Genomic DNA, 14930 nt, shown 5'->3' with positions numbered 1-14930 from the left:
CAAATTAAGTATGATGTAGTTAAAAAAGGGGAAAATGCTGGTCAGTGCAATCATATGCTCGTATTTGTGGTCAGTATGGGAGCAGGTATGAATTAAATAGAGCAAACTGTTAATTGTAGGTAGGCAGTAAAGCTCCATGCTTAATTTATGGCTTCGAGTAGTTTATTGTGACTATTTTATTTGGAGATACTGAAGAGAGGAATCTGCTTAAAAAAAGGCAGAAAGGCAGAAAGATTTTAAAATGTGATTAGGTTGTATCTTGAGGTAGAAGTGGCTTTTTTGCCCCTTTTGGTTTGGAGGCAAGTTAAATAAATGCATTTTTCATTGACACTCGAAATGGAGATTCATCACCTTTTGGAAGGCTATCAATTCCTCAATACAGAAAAGCCCTGGAGTAAAGTGATGTCTAATTTAAAACAAAGCCATTCAGGTGATACTTCTGAAATCAGAATGCATGACAGTGTTGTTTTCCTATAAGGCTAAAAATACCCTCCTTTTCCCATGATGATGCTTCTGTTTAAAAAAATAGACATATACTCTAAATCTAAAAGCAACATTGTGCACAGCGATAATAGGTTTTGTAGACTCATAGAATGATTTGGATCAGAAAGAACCTTAAGATCATCTAGTTCCAACCCCCTGCCATGGGCAGGGACACCTCACACTAGAATTAGTCTTATGTGTATCTGTATTAAGCTTATGGAAAAGTTTTAAAGCCTGAGAGAAAATAATGGCTGGCTGAAATCTGACCATATGCTTTATATATCTCAAGGTTTTTGTTTGAAGATTTAAATGTATTGAACAAAACTTTATTGAACAGACTTTACCTTGACTTTTTCAGATCTGTTTTGATATGACAAAATAATAGCAGATACCACTTTATAGTATTTGCTGGAATTCTTATATTTCCTCACTGAAGCCCTGATCTTTATTAACGTTTCAAATGTCTCTCCATGTTTCTAACTGCCCACATTCCCATTCTTTGGACCCTTTCTGTTTCTTCTTCATCTTGCTTGAGATGGCGAAGCCAGAATGGAAGTTCATGGTCCAGGTGAGGATATCTCTTTTGGTGTGTGAGATCTTAAAAGTGGTTTGTTTTCCTCTGCTTTTCTTCGCTTGAGTGATCCTTTGGCAATGCATTTGGATTGATTTGAGGACTTGTGGTGGTGGGTTCACAGCGGGGCAGCTGGATCATGGGATCACTGCTCCAATGTATAAATGATATGCCAGTTCAAAACTGTTAAACACTTCTCAGGGTTAATGTTGTGCTGGCAGAGTTTACTGGTCAGGCAAAACCTACCTGGGCTCCCCTTGCCTATCCTGTTGGTGGTGTTATCAGTAACTGCTACAGTGAGCCTATGTGAGGATCAAGCAGTATTGCAGGGCTCTGCATGTTACTAGCCCAGACCTGAAACCCAAGGAAATGAGGAGGTCTAACAGTTTTCTGGTAGTTTTGATTCTTGTCATGAGGATGGTTTCTCTGAATGCAGTGTAAATGGAGAACATAGGTTTACTGCCTTCTGAGGAGGGAACACTTTGTCTCTAGCAGTTTATTATGTAGCTTCTGGTGTAACATTTTACTGCTGTCTCAACAACTAAAATATGACTGAACTTCACGGGATGATTTAGCCTAAAGGTATGTACTTCTGAGTACTTGAGTTGGTTTTGCTTCCATTCCAGAGCTGAAAGAGCAGCTCCTGGCTCGTGCATCACAGGTGGAAGAAATAGAGCGTTTAAAACAAGAATTTGAACAGCAGTGTCAGCAGAGGAAAGGTGAGCATGAAGCTGAACTGGAACAACTGAGACTTTACTTTGAAAAGAAGCTAAGGGTTGCTGAAGAAAACTACAGAGAAGAATTGACTTTGCTGCATCAGAGACTGCAAGAGTTGAAGGACTATTCACTGTCAGAGTTGGAAACGAGTCAAGATCAAGCAGGGGACATCAGGTGATTATTCCTTTTCCCTTTATCTCTTGTTGTGTCAGCATTGCTTGCATTATATTTTTAATACTAAAGATGATGTTAGCTTCTAAATATATTGGGATTGAGCATTAGGCATCTGTAGTTAGAAATCCAGTGATGGAAGTCATGAGTGTTCAGTCCTGAGCAGTTGTTACAGTTGCTTTGTGCCTACTTTCAGTAGTACATCGTAAATCAGCATGTTCACTTAATTTGTGACACGTTCCAATCTTAGACTTGAAACCCCTTTTCTCAGTTCTTCTGTCACAGTTTTTGAAGAGGCTGCTGAGAAAGAGAGGAAGGATATGCTTGTTCAGCTAAACCAACAGCTGGAGCGACATCAGGTAGGATTTTTGATATAAGAAAGTTCTACTGTTTGTTACATGACCTATATGAAACTTGATGTCAGATGTTAATTTGAGACATAATTTGAGACAGGCTTAATTTTTTTTTGACAAGTATATTGTAAATTATCAGTTCTCCATCTATCAGAACAGGTGAAACAGTGTTCTGTGGTTTTGTGCCCTTTGGGTTATCCTGTGCCTAGTAAGGAGCTTGTCAAGGCTTTTCTACCCAAGTGCAGAGCTCATGGTGTTTCTCTCCTCTATAGCTTCTGTGGTAGTTGTGCCTTCTATTGCTGCCTGTTCTGTTCAAATGCAGTTGCTAATTTGGTCCCTCTTCAATTTGCCCACCTATTTTTATGTACCTCATGGTAATTTAAGAACTTTCCTTCTTTGCTCAACTTACTTGAAGTGAACTGAGTGTTTCAAAAAGGATTTTTCCTTTCGGTTTTGGTTTTAGATTTTTCTTTTTTAAATTAATCATGAAATTAATTTATTTTATTTTTAGGAAGGGAATGACAAGGAGAAAAGGCATCCCCAGGACAACATGAGCTGCATTTCATTAGTAAATCACACAAAAATGCATGAGTTATGAGAAATGTACACATCATACCTGTTTTATTGCTGATGTTTGATTACCTAGCTGAGTATGAAGCTGCATTCACAGTATATGGTTATTTTAAGTTCTGTGGTGTACACAAAGGGCTCTCTTAATTGCTGAGAGTCAATAGTTTCTCTACTCAGAAGCATGTGGGACTTCCCCCTCTATTACACACTCAAACAGCTCCTGAAACTCAGAGCTGCCTTGTGGCATGGTTCCAAAGCATATCTATCTTGAGGGGCTCTGCTGCTCTAGCAGCAGATGGAGCAGCAGGAACAGAGCAAAGCCAGCAGGTTTTTTGGAAACCAGATACATGCCTGTTGAGCAGGTGCTTTATATTGCTGCTGTCACTGAAAGATACTTGGCATGGTTTTTTCAAAGCTGAAGATGTCTTTCTCTAACCCATTTCTTGTGTAGGAAGAACTTGCTTGTTTGCAAGTACAACTTAAAGAACAACACAGGTGTGAATTAGATGCCTTAAGATCTTCCCTTGCACTTCAATATAAAGAGGACCTAATGAAAATGAAAATGGATCTGTCAGATAAATATAGAACAGAAATTGAGGAAATGAAAAGAAGACATTGCTTAGAACTTGAGCAGCTCCGTGCCCAGCTTTCAGAAGAACATTTAAAAGGTAAGATGATCTGACACACTGGGAAGTAAAACAGTAAGCTGCTTGTGGAGCTTATATTCTCCTTTAAATAGGCTTTTCCATTTTCGATTTGTTATTGTCTTCCATAAACTATAGGGAACACATATTAACCCCTGGCATCAAACACTTTGCTTTGTGACTTTGGAAGCACAACTCAACATGCCCATAGGAGATATGGTGACCTGAAGCTGAATATTCTGTAGTAAAATGTAGTACAGCTGCAGAGCTGATCAGGTTTTCCTTCTTAATGCTTGGGAGGGCACTGTTAATTCCTGAATTAATATGTATTTGAGAATTTCTTAGTCTTGTCTGTCAGTTATGTTAAATGCCTCCTCTATTTGTGTGAAATAGGCCAGTTCCATCGAGTACACCCACTTCTATGTTCTGTACCTCTTCTGCCTGTGTTTCTTTTGAGGGTTTGAGAGTGCTCTGCACATTTAGTGTTAATATTTCCTTTTTCTCCTGTGTTTTCCACTACTTGGCAGATGAATTGGGATGAAGTTTTTGAACACAGAGAAAAGGATTTCAGAGGAGCAGCATTTGTAATAGGTTGCTTTTACTGTGGAGTTCAGGTTTAAGTTCCTCTTAAGACTAACTTTAATGAGACTTCCTTATGTGATCGTAGGTTAATGTAATTTCCCAACCATTGCTGCTTTTCTTGGAATTATAATTTATAGAAATATACCACCTTGTATTGACTGAATGTGAAATGCATATATTGAGGTAAGGTATCATGGCAGTTGTATCTGCAGCGTTCATGTTGGAGCATAGTATGACTTTATAATCCATACTTCACGGTTAGCTATATAACATGTGGCTATGGCTATATTCTACTGTATGTTGGTTAAAAGGATCAGTATGACTTAACATCTGCAGTTATATTTCTTTTTTATTTTTCTTTTATTTTTAATACTAGGCAGTATATAAAAAGTGCTTAAAATAGCATGTTTAGAGGTTTGTCCCATCTGCCTTTTTGGGGAAATGCCTTATGTAAAAAGCATGTGCAAAAGAGGAGGTAAAGCTTGCATGAATCTGCCATTACGTTGCCCAAAGAGAAAGGCCCTGTGGCTGTTGCTGGCAGGAGGGAGGTCCTGCCCCAGGCCTCATGATCCATCCCCATTATTCTTTGTGTGTGGATACTGAGACATTTCAAAGGTGATGGTAAAATGAAGTACAAAAACATCTTGATGAGGGCTTCTTGTTGGTCTCTAGTTAATATGGCTACTGATAAACTGCACAGTGACAACATCAACTTTATTTCTGTGCATTATAAAACCTGTTAAAATCAAAGAAATTTTGGAATGTCATTTTATTGTTTTGCTTTCTTTTTACTGTTCAGAAATCACCAAACTGCACCTACGGAGTGCTCACGATGCAGCACGTCAGGTTGAAATGGAGGTGGCTGAGAGAGTATCTGTGCTGGAGGAAGAACACAAAGCTAAGCTCTCCCTCCTCAACTCTGAGAAACAGCGGATTGCGGAGCTTCTGGAAGAAATAGAGCACTTAAAGGAGGAGATTACTAAACAAAAAGATTCCTCTGTGCAGAATGAAAAGCATCTGAAAGAGGAAATGGAAAAGGTAACACCTATTACAGTACTGTTTAGCAGAGAGTTGGGCAAGCTCAGATCTGTTGGGAAGACCAAGCAGCACTTATCTTTAAGAGTGCGTAGTTAGTGATGATAGCTTCAGCTTCAAATGGACTTGCATGCCTACACACCAATACTGGAATACAGAAGGTTCTCATCCTGAACATCTCCCTGCAGCACATCAGAGTGTCCTGGTGCAAAAGTAACGCGGTACAGTTGCATACGGGGCTGTTCAGCCTGGAGAAGAGAAGCTGCGTAGAGACCTCATAGCAGCCTTCCAGTATCTGAAAGGGGCTATAGGGATGATGGGGATGGACTCTTCATTAGGGGCTGTAGTGATAGGACAAGGGGTAATGGGTTAAAACTTAAGCAGCAGAGGTTTAGATTGGATATAAGGAAGAAGTTCTTTACTGTTAGGGTGCTGAGGCACTGGAATGGGTTGCCCAGGGAGCTTTATGAATTCTCCATCCCTGGCTGTGTTCAAGGCCAGGTTGGATGAAGCCTTGGGTGATATGGTTTAGTGTGAGGTGTCCCTGCCCATGGCAGGGGGTTGGAACTGGATGAGCTTAAGGTCCTTTCCAAGCCAAACCATTCTATGATTCTATGTCATGTGGTAATGGAGAATTCAGCAGAAAGCACAGAGGCAGATGGAAAATACTATCTGCTGAACAGGTTGTCTCTGAGAAGTTTCTGTCTTTGAAGCAAATAACCAGAAGTAACTTTTCAGGCCATTTTTTTAAGGAAGAAGAGAGAATTGAGCAAGAGATTTCTCCTTTGGGTTTGCTTAGATGTAGCTCTTAGATTTTGTAGGTAAAGAGAATCCTGTCTGGCACCTCAGAATCATAGAATTCTTCAGGCTGGAAAAGACCTTTTGTGCTCATCAAACCCAGCTGTTCACTGCCAGCACTACCACTAAAGCATGTGTATACATGGCACTTAGGGACATCTTTTAAACACCTGCAGGGATGATGACTCCACCACTGCCCTGGGCAGCCTGTTCCTGTGCTTGACACCCTCTGGGGGTAGAAATTGTTGCTAATATCCTGTCTGAACTTCCCCTGGTACAGCTTGAGGCCATTCCCTCTTGTTACCTGGGAGATGAGACCAACCCTCGCCTCACTACAAACCTTCTGTCTTACCTGTTAAGTCAACTCTCCATCTGAGGATAACCTTAGCTCAGATGTTAATTCTTTGCTTCATTTGTTCTAGTATTTGAATGCTTGAGAGAATTGGATGAAGCTCTTATTTCTCCAGTCCTCTTTTCCTTCCTTTTTAACGAGAGAGAATGAACATCCTTTTGCAGACTTAAAATCTGGTGGAGAAGGCCAGAGAAAACAGTTGCAGACTGGAGATGACATGGGAGACTCAACTGAAGCTTCCAGTAGGGAAGCCTTCAGTACTAATAGTTACTTGTGCCACCTGCAGGATCTTGTTTGTGGCACTGCTGGCTGGGTGGAAGATGAGCATAGGCAGACTGTGGTGTCTGAAATGAGCCTGGCCCACATGCTGATCCTCTGGAAATCCATGTTTTGCTTGCCCTCTGATCTCTGTCTCTCAGAAACAGGGTGAAACAGTTTCCTCCATTGCTTCTTCAGTGAATCCCAGAACAATCATCATGGATTGTGTGTTAAGATCCTTGGGGTTTTTGCCTTTTCTGCGTCATCATTTAGGTTGTAGCATAAATGGATGCTTAAATATTTGTTCAAAATGAACTTTTCAAGTGAAAATAGAAGAGTGTACTTAGTGTACTTCATACCGGTGTGATCTATTACTGCTTTTATACTCCTATGTGGTATTACTAGCCTTTAATTTTTTCTTAATCCTGTTTTTTTTTAAACAGTTGTTTTAAAACTGTTGTTCTTTTAGCTTACTATTTATTTGTTTACCAGTTCAGTGTATTTTTAGAGTCTTTTTCTGCCTTTTATCACTTGAACAGTCTTTCAGTTCTTTGGCTTCTGTTCTTATGCTACATATATTTTATACTGCTTTTAATGCTTCATAAGAGAACTGTCCTTGTGATGGACTTGGATACTGCGTGTAAAGCACATGGAGCTGGAACACAGAGATGAGAGGTTTAAAAGAGGTTTTTAATCAAGCCCAAAGGTGTCCAGCAAGAAACCTGGAGAGGGGCTTTGGACAAGGGCCTGTAGGGACAGGCCAAGGGCAATGGCTTGAACCTGCCAGAACAGGGGAGACTGAGCTGAGCTCTTAGGCAGAAGCTGTTCCCTGTGAGGGTGCTGAGGCGCTGGCACAGGGTGCCCAGAGAAGCTGTGGCTGCCTCATCCCTGGCAGTGCTCAAGGCCAGGTTGGACACAGGGGCTTGGAGCAGCTGCTCCAGTGGAAGGGGTCCCTGCCTGTGGCAGGGGTTGGAGCTGGAGGAGCTTTAAGGTCCCTTCCAACACAAACCAGGCTGGGATTCTGTGATTTTTTTAAGTTGAACTCTTGAAATGAATGTAAGTGGCCCCAGGGGTAGAGAACATGGAGTATCTTTTTAATTCTAGGATTTTGCCTATATTTTTTCTTCCTTCCCCCAGTTAATTCTTTCTAATGCACTGAATTAAAATAGCTATGAATTGACATTTCAGCCTAATTTTTATCTGGAAGTAAACAGTATTTTATTTCACTGCAAGAATTGAATCTCTCCAAGACCTTAAATGCCTGAGAATACTCATTTCGCACATGTCAGTTTGGTTTTGGTATTTCATGCAAAACTGTGTTCACAGATAAAACATGAAATGGCTGAGGATCATAAGAATAAATTAAGAGAAGCCAGAGAAGAGGTCCAGAAGATAGAGACTATGTACAAAGAAAAAGAGAGCAAATGGAAATGTGAATGCGAGGACCAGAGGATCCAAGCAGAGGAGAAGCTATCACTGTTGCGTATAGAGCTGCAGAACAGAGGTGAATGTGAGAAGCAGAAGTTACAAAAGGAGTTTGAACTTCGGGAAGCTGAAATGAATCAACTTCAAGATCACCAAGCTGCCAGAATTCTGGAATTGGAGAAGCTGGTGAAAGAGCAGCAAAACAACCTGCAGCAGCTAGAGGACAGCCTTGCAAGTGCACAGGCTGTGCAGAAAGCTCAGGAGCAGTATGATGCTGACCTGCAGGCAGCCAAAGCACTTATGGCAAAAGAAATGGAAGAGGCCACACTTTGTCTGCAGGAAGAATGCTCATTGAAACTTATGGAAGCACAAACCAAGTAAGTCCCAAGTGTCTGAGCACTCTTCCCTTGCCAGTTCAGTCACTGTTATTGCTGCCTTCTCCTATTTTAGAGTGGTAGTGATGTAAGTTGGTCACTTGATGGCACCAGCTAACTTCATGTATGCAGAGCTCACTCCAAAGTAACAATAATGCCCTCCATTGCAGTTTACTCTACAGCTTTGCTTCATGTAAATGTATTGCATCTATTCTAACAAATCAAATGAAGAGTGGCCAAGTTCTGTTTGTTGCAGTTAAGGATACAACAAACAGAGGAAGTGTTACAGGACATGGAAGTGGAAGCATTCTCAAAGTTTGCTCAAGTGTTTTCAATCAATTCAAATGAATTTAAGCAAGCTGGTGAATGAAGCTTGTGTTAACCACTGAATGCTGAGGTTGATGGGCTGAATATGGTATACTGCAGCTCTGGTTAAATGGGAAAGCTGTAATTGCTCTTTTAGTTCCCTTTCCTGTACCTGTTGTTTTAAGTGTGTTAAAGGAAATACTCAAATAACTGCATGTTTGTACTTGTGTGCATTGCTTCAGATTTATCCCTTCTTTCCTCCCTAAGCAGATGCTCACAGAATGAGATTAGGGAAATAATTACAGTAAGGAAACACTAGAAGTAGAAATTCAGCCTTTAAATAGCCCATCACTTTTCAATTATTGGTGTCTCTATCCAGAAAATACTATACTTGATGACTACAGTAGATTACAGCACCTCTGGTACTAAATCTTCTGCATCAAGCTTTAGGCACACCTCAGAGAGCTGAAATGAGTTAGGAGGAGCCCCCAGGTATCCCACATCCTCTTCCAGAATGGTTTTATGTCTCAGTGTTAACCAGATGTTTTTGGGGATGATTCTTATGACAGTTGGTTTACTTACAGATTACACATTTGGGGTGTAGACCATGTGTATGCTATATCCCAGATGCTTTTATGCTGCAGTATTCTCTCAGAAAGAGTGAACAATGTATGGTGCTCTCTATTAGTAATTTAATAGAGGTGCCAATCTACCTAGTAGTAAACGGATACTAGCAAGTGATACTGCATAAACCTTCAATTATGTGGCTATGAAATCATTGTGGCTTGCTTTGAATTCGTTGTATTTGAAACACGAAGTCAAATTTGTGGAGGCTAAGTGAGGCCTTCTTATTTTCCTTTGGGTTTTATTTTGAGTTCAACTTAAAACCAAAGCAAGCAGTGCCTTTTTGACAATATTCTCTTAACTTTCTTGGAATCAATCTAGGTTTATGGAGGAGCACAAAGCCATGACTCAGAAATTCACAACTGAGCAAGAGATTCTTCTGCAAGAGCTGAAAAAGAAGCACATTGATGAGCTGGAACTCCAAAATCAGCAGTTACAGGAGAAACATAAGCAGCAAATTTTGTCTCTTACAACTGAGTTTCAGACAAAGCACCAAGCTGAAATTGAGGCACTTAAATCTACACTAGCCAGTAAACAGCAGATTCAGCTTGAAGCTTGTATTGCTGAACAACAGGCAAAGCACCAGGCACAAATAGATGAGCTGGAGGCTAAACACTTATCAAACCTGGATTCCTTAGAGTCATCCTACCTGTCTGAAATTCAGAATATTAGAGATGAGCACAGTCAGGCTCTTGAGAAGCTGCAGCTGCAGCACACAGAACAGCTCCATGAAAAGGATAAAATGAATCAAGCACGCTTGGATCAGGAGGTACAGATGTTGAAGTTAAAGCATGCTGAAGAACTTGAGCTTTCCCAAAATAAGTTGAAAATTGAGTTAGCTACCCTTCATATGGAAAAACTTAAAGCCATGGCTGTTGAAACAGAAGCAGCTCATAAGGTGAGTCAGGAAGAAAACTTGGCATAGAAGGTAAAATTTCATGGTGCATGGTGTGGGATGCCCTTTTCACTTGTTCTTGGGGCATATTTTGACAACCTCCCACTAACACTCATGTGTGGCCTTATTGTGAGCTGAAATAGGAAACTGAAGCTGAAAATTAAGTCCATCTGTTGCTCCCCTCACTGAATCCTCAGGCTAATGAGTTTTCTGTGTGGAAAAGGTACAAATGAGGTAAACATTTTTAACATCGTTCAGATTGGAGGGTCTCTCTATTTGGTGTTTCAGAGCTTCTCTGCCTGATAGAGTAATTCTTCAGAAGTGATTAGGACAAAGTAAATGCAATTCTGTAGGTTAAGCTTCATCTCCTGGACTCTAAAGATCCTCCCCAGTGGCACAGTATCAAAGGGAAGACTAGAAGAAGGGTGTCTCTAAAGGTTCCAGTTAGGGTTTGTGGAGCAGCTTGTTGGTGAGTGGATCTTGGGTGGAGGTTTCAGCTCTTTTGAGAGTTCAGATGGATAAGAGATGATGCCAAGACTTTTACAAGTCAAAGAGGTAGGAAGGCTTAGCTCACTGCTAAAACAGCAGAGCCTTCCAGAGAGAAATGTTCTGTTTTCCAAGCACTGTCACTATGCCCACTTCTCAAACTTCTGATTCTGTTTGTTTCTGTCCCCACAAAGGCTGAGAGGATGTCCTTTGTGGGGAAAGGTGTGCAATTTTCTTCTGTCCTGTCTGTGCTAACTAATCTTAAATCTGTATTTTAACTGTTCATGAGTGTAAAGAACTTCAGAAAGATAAAGTTGAAGATTGTGCTGAGGGGGAGTGATGCCATGGATAGAGGAGTCAAAAACTTATACAAAATAGGAAAAATGAAGTAATTTCAATGATATAGGGAAGTTCAGGTTAGATACAAGGAAGAAGCTTTTCCCTGTGAGGGTGCAGAGGCGCTGGCACAGGGTGCCCAGAGAAGCTGTGGCTGCCCCATCCCTGGCAGTGCTCAAGGCCAGGTTGGACACAGGGCTTGGAGCAGCTGCTCCAGTGGAAGGGGTCCCTGCCTGTGGCAGGAGTTTGGAACTGGATGAGCTTTAAGGTCCCTTCCAACCCAAACCAGGCTGGGATTCTATGTATATGTATGTCTGCTCATCATTTGCGAGGCAGTATTTTTCCAGTTTGCTTAAGCTTTGGTACAGCATGACATGAGCTTTACAAGTGGGTTATAAAAATATTTGTACTTCATTCTTTTTCTCCCCTTTTCAAATTAATGCTTGCACAGGATGAATTGAACACAGCTCTTCAAAATCAAAGAAGGCTGCTGGAGGAGGAGAAACGTCTGGCCCTGGATATATTACGTGAAGAAGTATTGAATATGGAGGACAAGCACAGGAAAGCACTCCAAGAGCTACAGGATCTTCATGAGACAGAAATGAAGAAGCATAAGGAGGAATACTCCAGGGAGCTGGAAAAAGAACTGGGGAAACTAAAAGCACAACATGAACACGAGCAAAAGGTCAGTGTTGCTAATACCTAAACCCAAAATAATCCATAGTTTATCACAAAGTAAAAGCATTTTTATTAACCTTAGAAGTAAGGTGGTATATCCAGATGCTTTTCAGATGGTTTTGCTTTAATAGTGCCAACAGATAAGATGAAGTTAACATTTTTAAGCCTTACTTTACCTAGAACTTAAGACAGTTCATACATGTGATGTATTTACATGTGAATCCTTGTTTGCAGTGCTCTCTTTGAGGTGGGAGCTGCTTTCTTTTGGGTTCCTGCTGTGTATTTAATTCAACATTTGAAAGCTGCTGTTTTGATAGAAAACTAATAGGTAACAATGTAGGTCATTAACCATTTGTGGAAAGTAACTGCTCACTTCAGGCCTTTATAAATGAGCAACCTTTGCTAACGTTGATTTCTTCTTTCGTTAGAGATACTATTACACTAGGTAATACTTTCCCAGATGTTTTCTCAGTGAGGGTTGGAAATCTTCCCAGTTGGCCTTAAAGCTTTACCATTCTTTCTTGTTGGAAATGTGTTAAGGTTGATTGTTTTCTTTCATTCTGAAGGCTAAAAATTGGAACATCTGTGCTATGTTTTCCCTGCCCATGGCAGGGGGTTGGAACTGGATGATCTTAAGGTCCTTTCCAACTCTAACTATTCTACGATTCTAAGTTATCTTTAAACAGTGAAATGGAAGAAGTCTTTTATACAGTCTGACTTGTGCTGGTGCAAGCAGCCGCAAGCCATAAAGACTTCGCTTTTCTATATTATATATATTCTCTGTATTCTGTTGGCTACAGTGACTCAGAGAGGACAGTAGCAACAAAAAAGAAAACAAAGTAACAGAAAATCTTTCTCTGCTATTTTTGATTAACTTTGTTGTATCTCATAGGATGACTGCATTAAATATAGCTACTTAATGTTTAATCTCACTGAACAAGGGAAATCACATCTGAACTAAATACATTCTCCCTGTGTTTTTTCTGTGCCTTTTCCTTCCTTGTTTCTTTGAATTTCTCTTAGGGGAGTGTCTATGAGAAAGAACAAGTAGGGAATACTTTGTTAGTCTGACCTAAATGGTCTCTGAATATGGGAGATACTTGGTATCTAATGCCTTGTTGCTTCTTAATTATATATATCACCTTGCTTTTTTCCTATAGTCAGCATGGTGATAGATAGCAACTGTGTATGACCTTGAGGACTGGAGAGAACTATTGTGAAAATACTCTGAAGAATCTGAGCTGGATGGGTTTGGTTTTGATTTTAGCTTAATTTTAACACCATGGCTAAAATCTTTTCTGTTACTTATTTGTCTGCAGATGTATGCTTCTGCATCGGCCTCGGAAGTAGAAACTGCACGAGCAGCTCTTCTGGCTCAATTTGAGGAGGTAAAACTGAAGCAGCAGCTCCAGTTCCAGGAGGAGATTGAGCTGCTGAAGTGTCAGTCGGAGGTACTGCTGGAGCAGCAGATTGCACAGCTCAAGGTAGGGGCTGGTGGAGCAGAACTTCAGAGTAGGCACTGCTAAACTGGTGAATGTGTTTGTTCATCAGCTGTATGACTCTGCAGTGGCAATCTGAGTTTGATTGTCTTGCCTCACTATGTTAGAACTAGAAAAGCAGCATTGGAAACACTGCACTGTGTAAGCAGTTATGGTATTTACTACAGGGTTACTACAACACTATGGTATTTATTATGGGGTTGTCTTAAAATCCTGAATTGGACATGAAGCGGTGTCCTTCAAATAAGCTAAACAGTCTTTGCTCTAACCAACATTCCTTGAGTACATTTGTGCAGTTTATCATTTGTAACTTTTTCTTCTTGTTGTCTGCATAAACTATGCCCTTAGCCTCTCATCCCTTGTATACAGCACTTGTGTATATATGGCAAAGCCACGTTCAGTGTTATCTAAACTTTTACGGAGAGTGTGATGACAGTGAGCACTTTGTGCCAGGAGTTTTTTGTTTGTGATTATTCTTCAGTTCTGCTTTCTTGGGGTCATCATTTGAGTTCCAAACTTGCATCTTGATAAGCATTTTTAAGGTTGTCTTTGGCCTTACGTGTGGTGTAGTAATTGCCTATCATCTTCTGAGCCTTGTGCAAGTTTCCTTCAATTGGTTAGGTGACAAGACCATGTTACATTATTAAACTTATGGAGAAGGCACAACCTGTGTCAGAAGAGACAGAGAAACTTGCCAGGACACTAAGGTCAGTGCTTACATTCATCTCAGTGTTATCACTGTACTGAGCATGTGGTGAAAGCAGCCTGTTGAGCACACATAACTTAGATGAAGTACCACCTCCTTATTTGCTGCTCCTTGAGAGATTTCAGCAGACCCTTACTGTTCCTGTCAGTGCTCCAACCTGAGGTGGGGCTCTTGGTAACAGTTCCACAAACCTCTACAACTGCGTGCTGCAGATGGGCAGAAAGTCTCTCCTATTTCCTGCCTCTGGTCCTCTCTGGATTTGTGGTCATTCTTTGACCTCTCTCTGTCTGGTGCAGCTGTCTTTTGAAACACAGGACACAAGTATATCCTGAAATACTTCTGGAGATATATTTGGCATTTATGTCCTCAGCTGAACCCCAGCCTTCAGTCCCCACAAGCCAGGACTGGACTGATTGCTACACATATACCCCCCAAAGCCATTCCTGGTTTTCTCTCTCTTGTGCTGTCTAGGCACTTAAATTAGCATTTGGGACACCAGAAACCTCTCTTCTTGTTGACATTTGGCCAGGGGTAATGCTACTGCTAGTACAGCTGTCTCTTGTGGCTTTTTTTGCCTTTGTTAACTTGATGTGTGTTTAGTTCCAGAAGGGACTGACTGGATCTCTTTGCAATGTCAGGCTGAACTGAATCATGGTCTGATCCAGGTTTTTACAGTGAGCCTTCCCCTGCCTGCTTCCCCCATCTCATTTCTGCCATTGTCTTCATGCCAGCCATGCTTTCTTGCTTTCTTTGCCTCCCCTTGTAGATTTTAGATATTCAGAGATCATTTTTACAGCCCACCATTCTCTTTTACTGGATGCACTGCTGCTTCAGAGCCCACAAGTTTATTGAACTGGTTGAGGAAGGTCCTTGTCCTCATCTTGTGTCTCTTCATTTGTATCTTGCTAACTGCTAAATACTCTGCTGTTTGACTCAGTGCAGGGACTGGCTGAGTCTTCCACAAAGGATCCAGGACAGCTCAGGTGACTACAGATGTTCTGAAGTCTTACTTCCTGTTCAGCAGAAAAACTGCTTTCTTGACTCATCAATGAAAATAGCAGCTATCA

The 14930-nt window shown here is 40.9% G+C and overlaps 1 protein-coding gene across 1 annotated transcript in view; it reads left to right on the top strand.

Moving 5' to 3' along the window:
* PCNT (pericentrin) overlaps window positions 1-14930 on the top strand; it is an 88064-nt gene that overhangs the window by 22228 nt on the left and 50906 nt on the right. Inside the window, exons 12-20 of the mRNA XM_034065772.1 lie at window positions 1019-1051; window positions 1681-1945; window positions 2214-2301; window positions 3317-3533; window positions 4891-5129; window positions 7861-8336; window positions 9585-10161; window positions 11432-11665; window positions 12978-13142. Coding sequence (XP_033921663.1) covers window positions 1019-1051; window positions 1681-1945; window positions 2214-2301; window positions 3317-3533; window positions 4891-5129; window positions 7861-8336; window positions 9585-10161; window positions 11432-11665; window positions 12978-13142 — 2294 coding nt within the window. The remainder of the gene's footprint in view (window positions 1-1018; window positions 1052-1680; window positions 1946-2213; window positions 2302-3316; window positions 3534-4890; window positions 5130-7860; window positions 8337-9584; window positions 10162-11431; window positions 11666-12977; window positions 13143-14930) is intronic.

The sequence above is a fragment of the Melopsittacus undulatus genome, chromosome 8 (genome assembly GCF_012275295.1).
Source record: "Melopsittacus undulatus isolate bMelUnd1 chromosome 8, bMelUnd1.mat.Z, whole genome shotgun sequence".
Lineage (NCBI taxonomy): Eukaryota > Metazoa > Chordata > Aves > Psittaciformes > Psittaculidae > Melopsittacus > Melopsittacus undulatus.
This window is presented reverse-complemented; position numbering and strand designations above follow the sequence as displayed.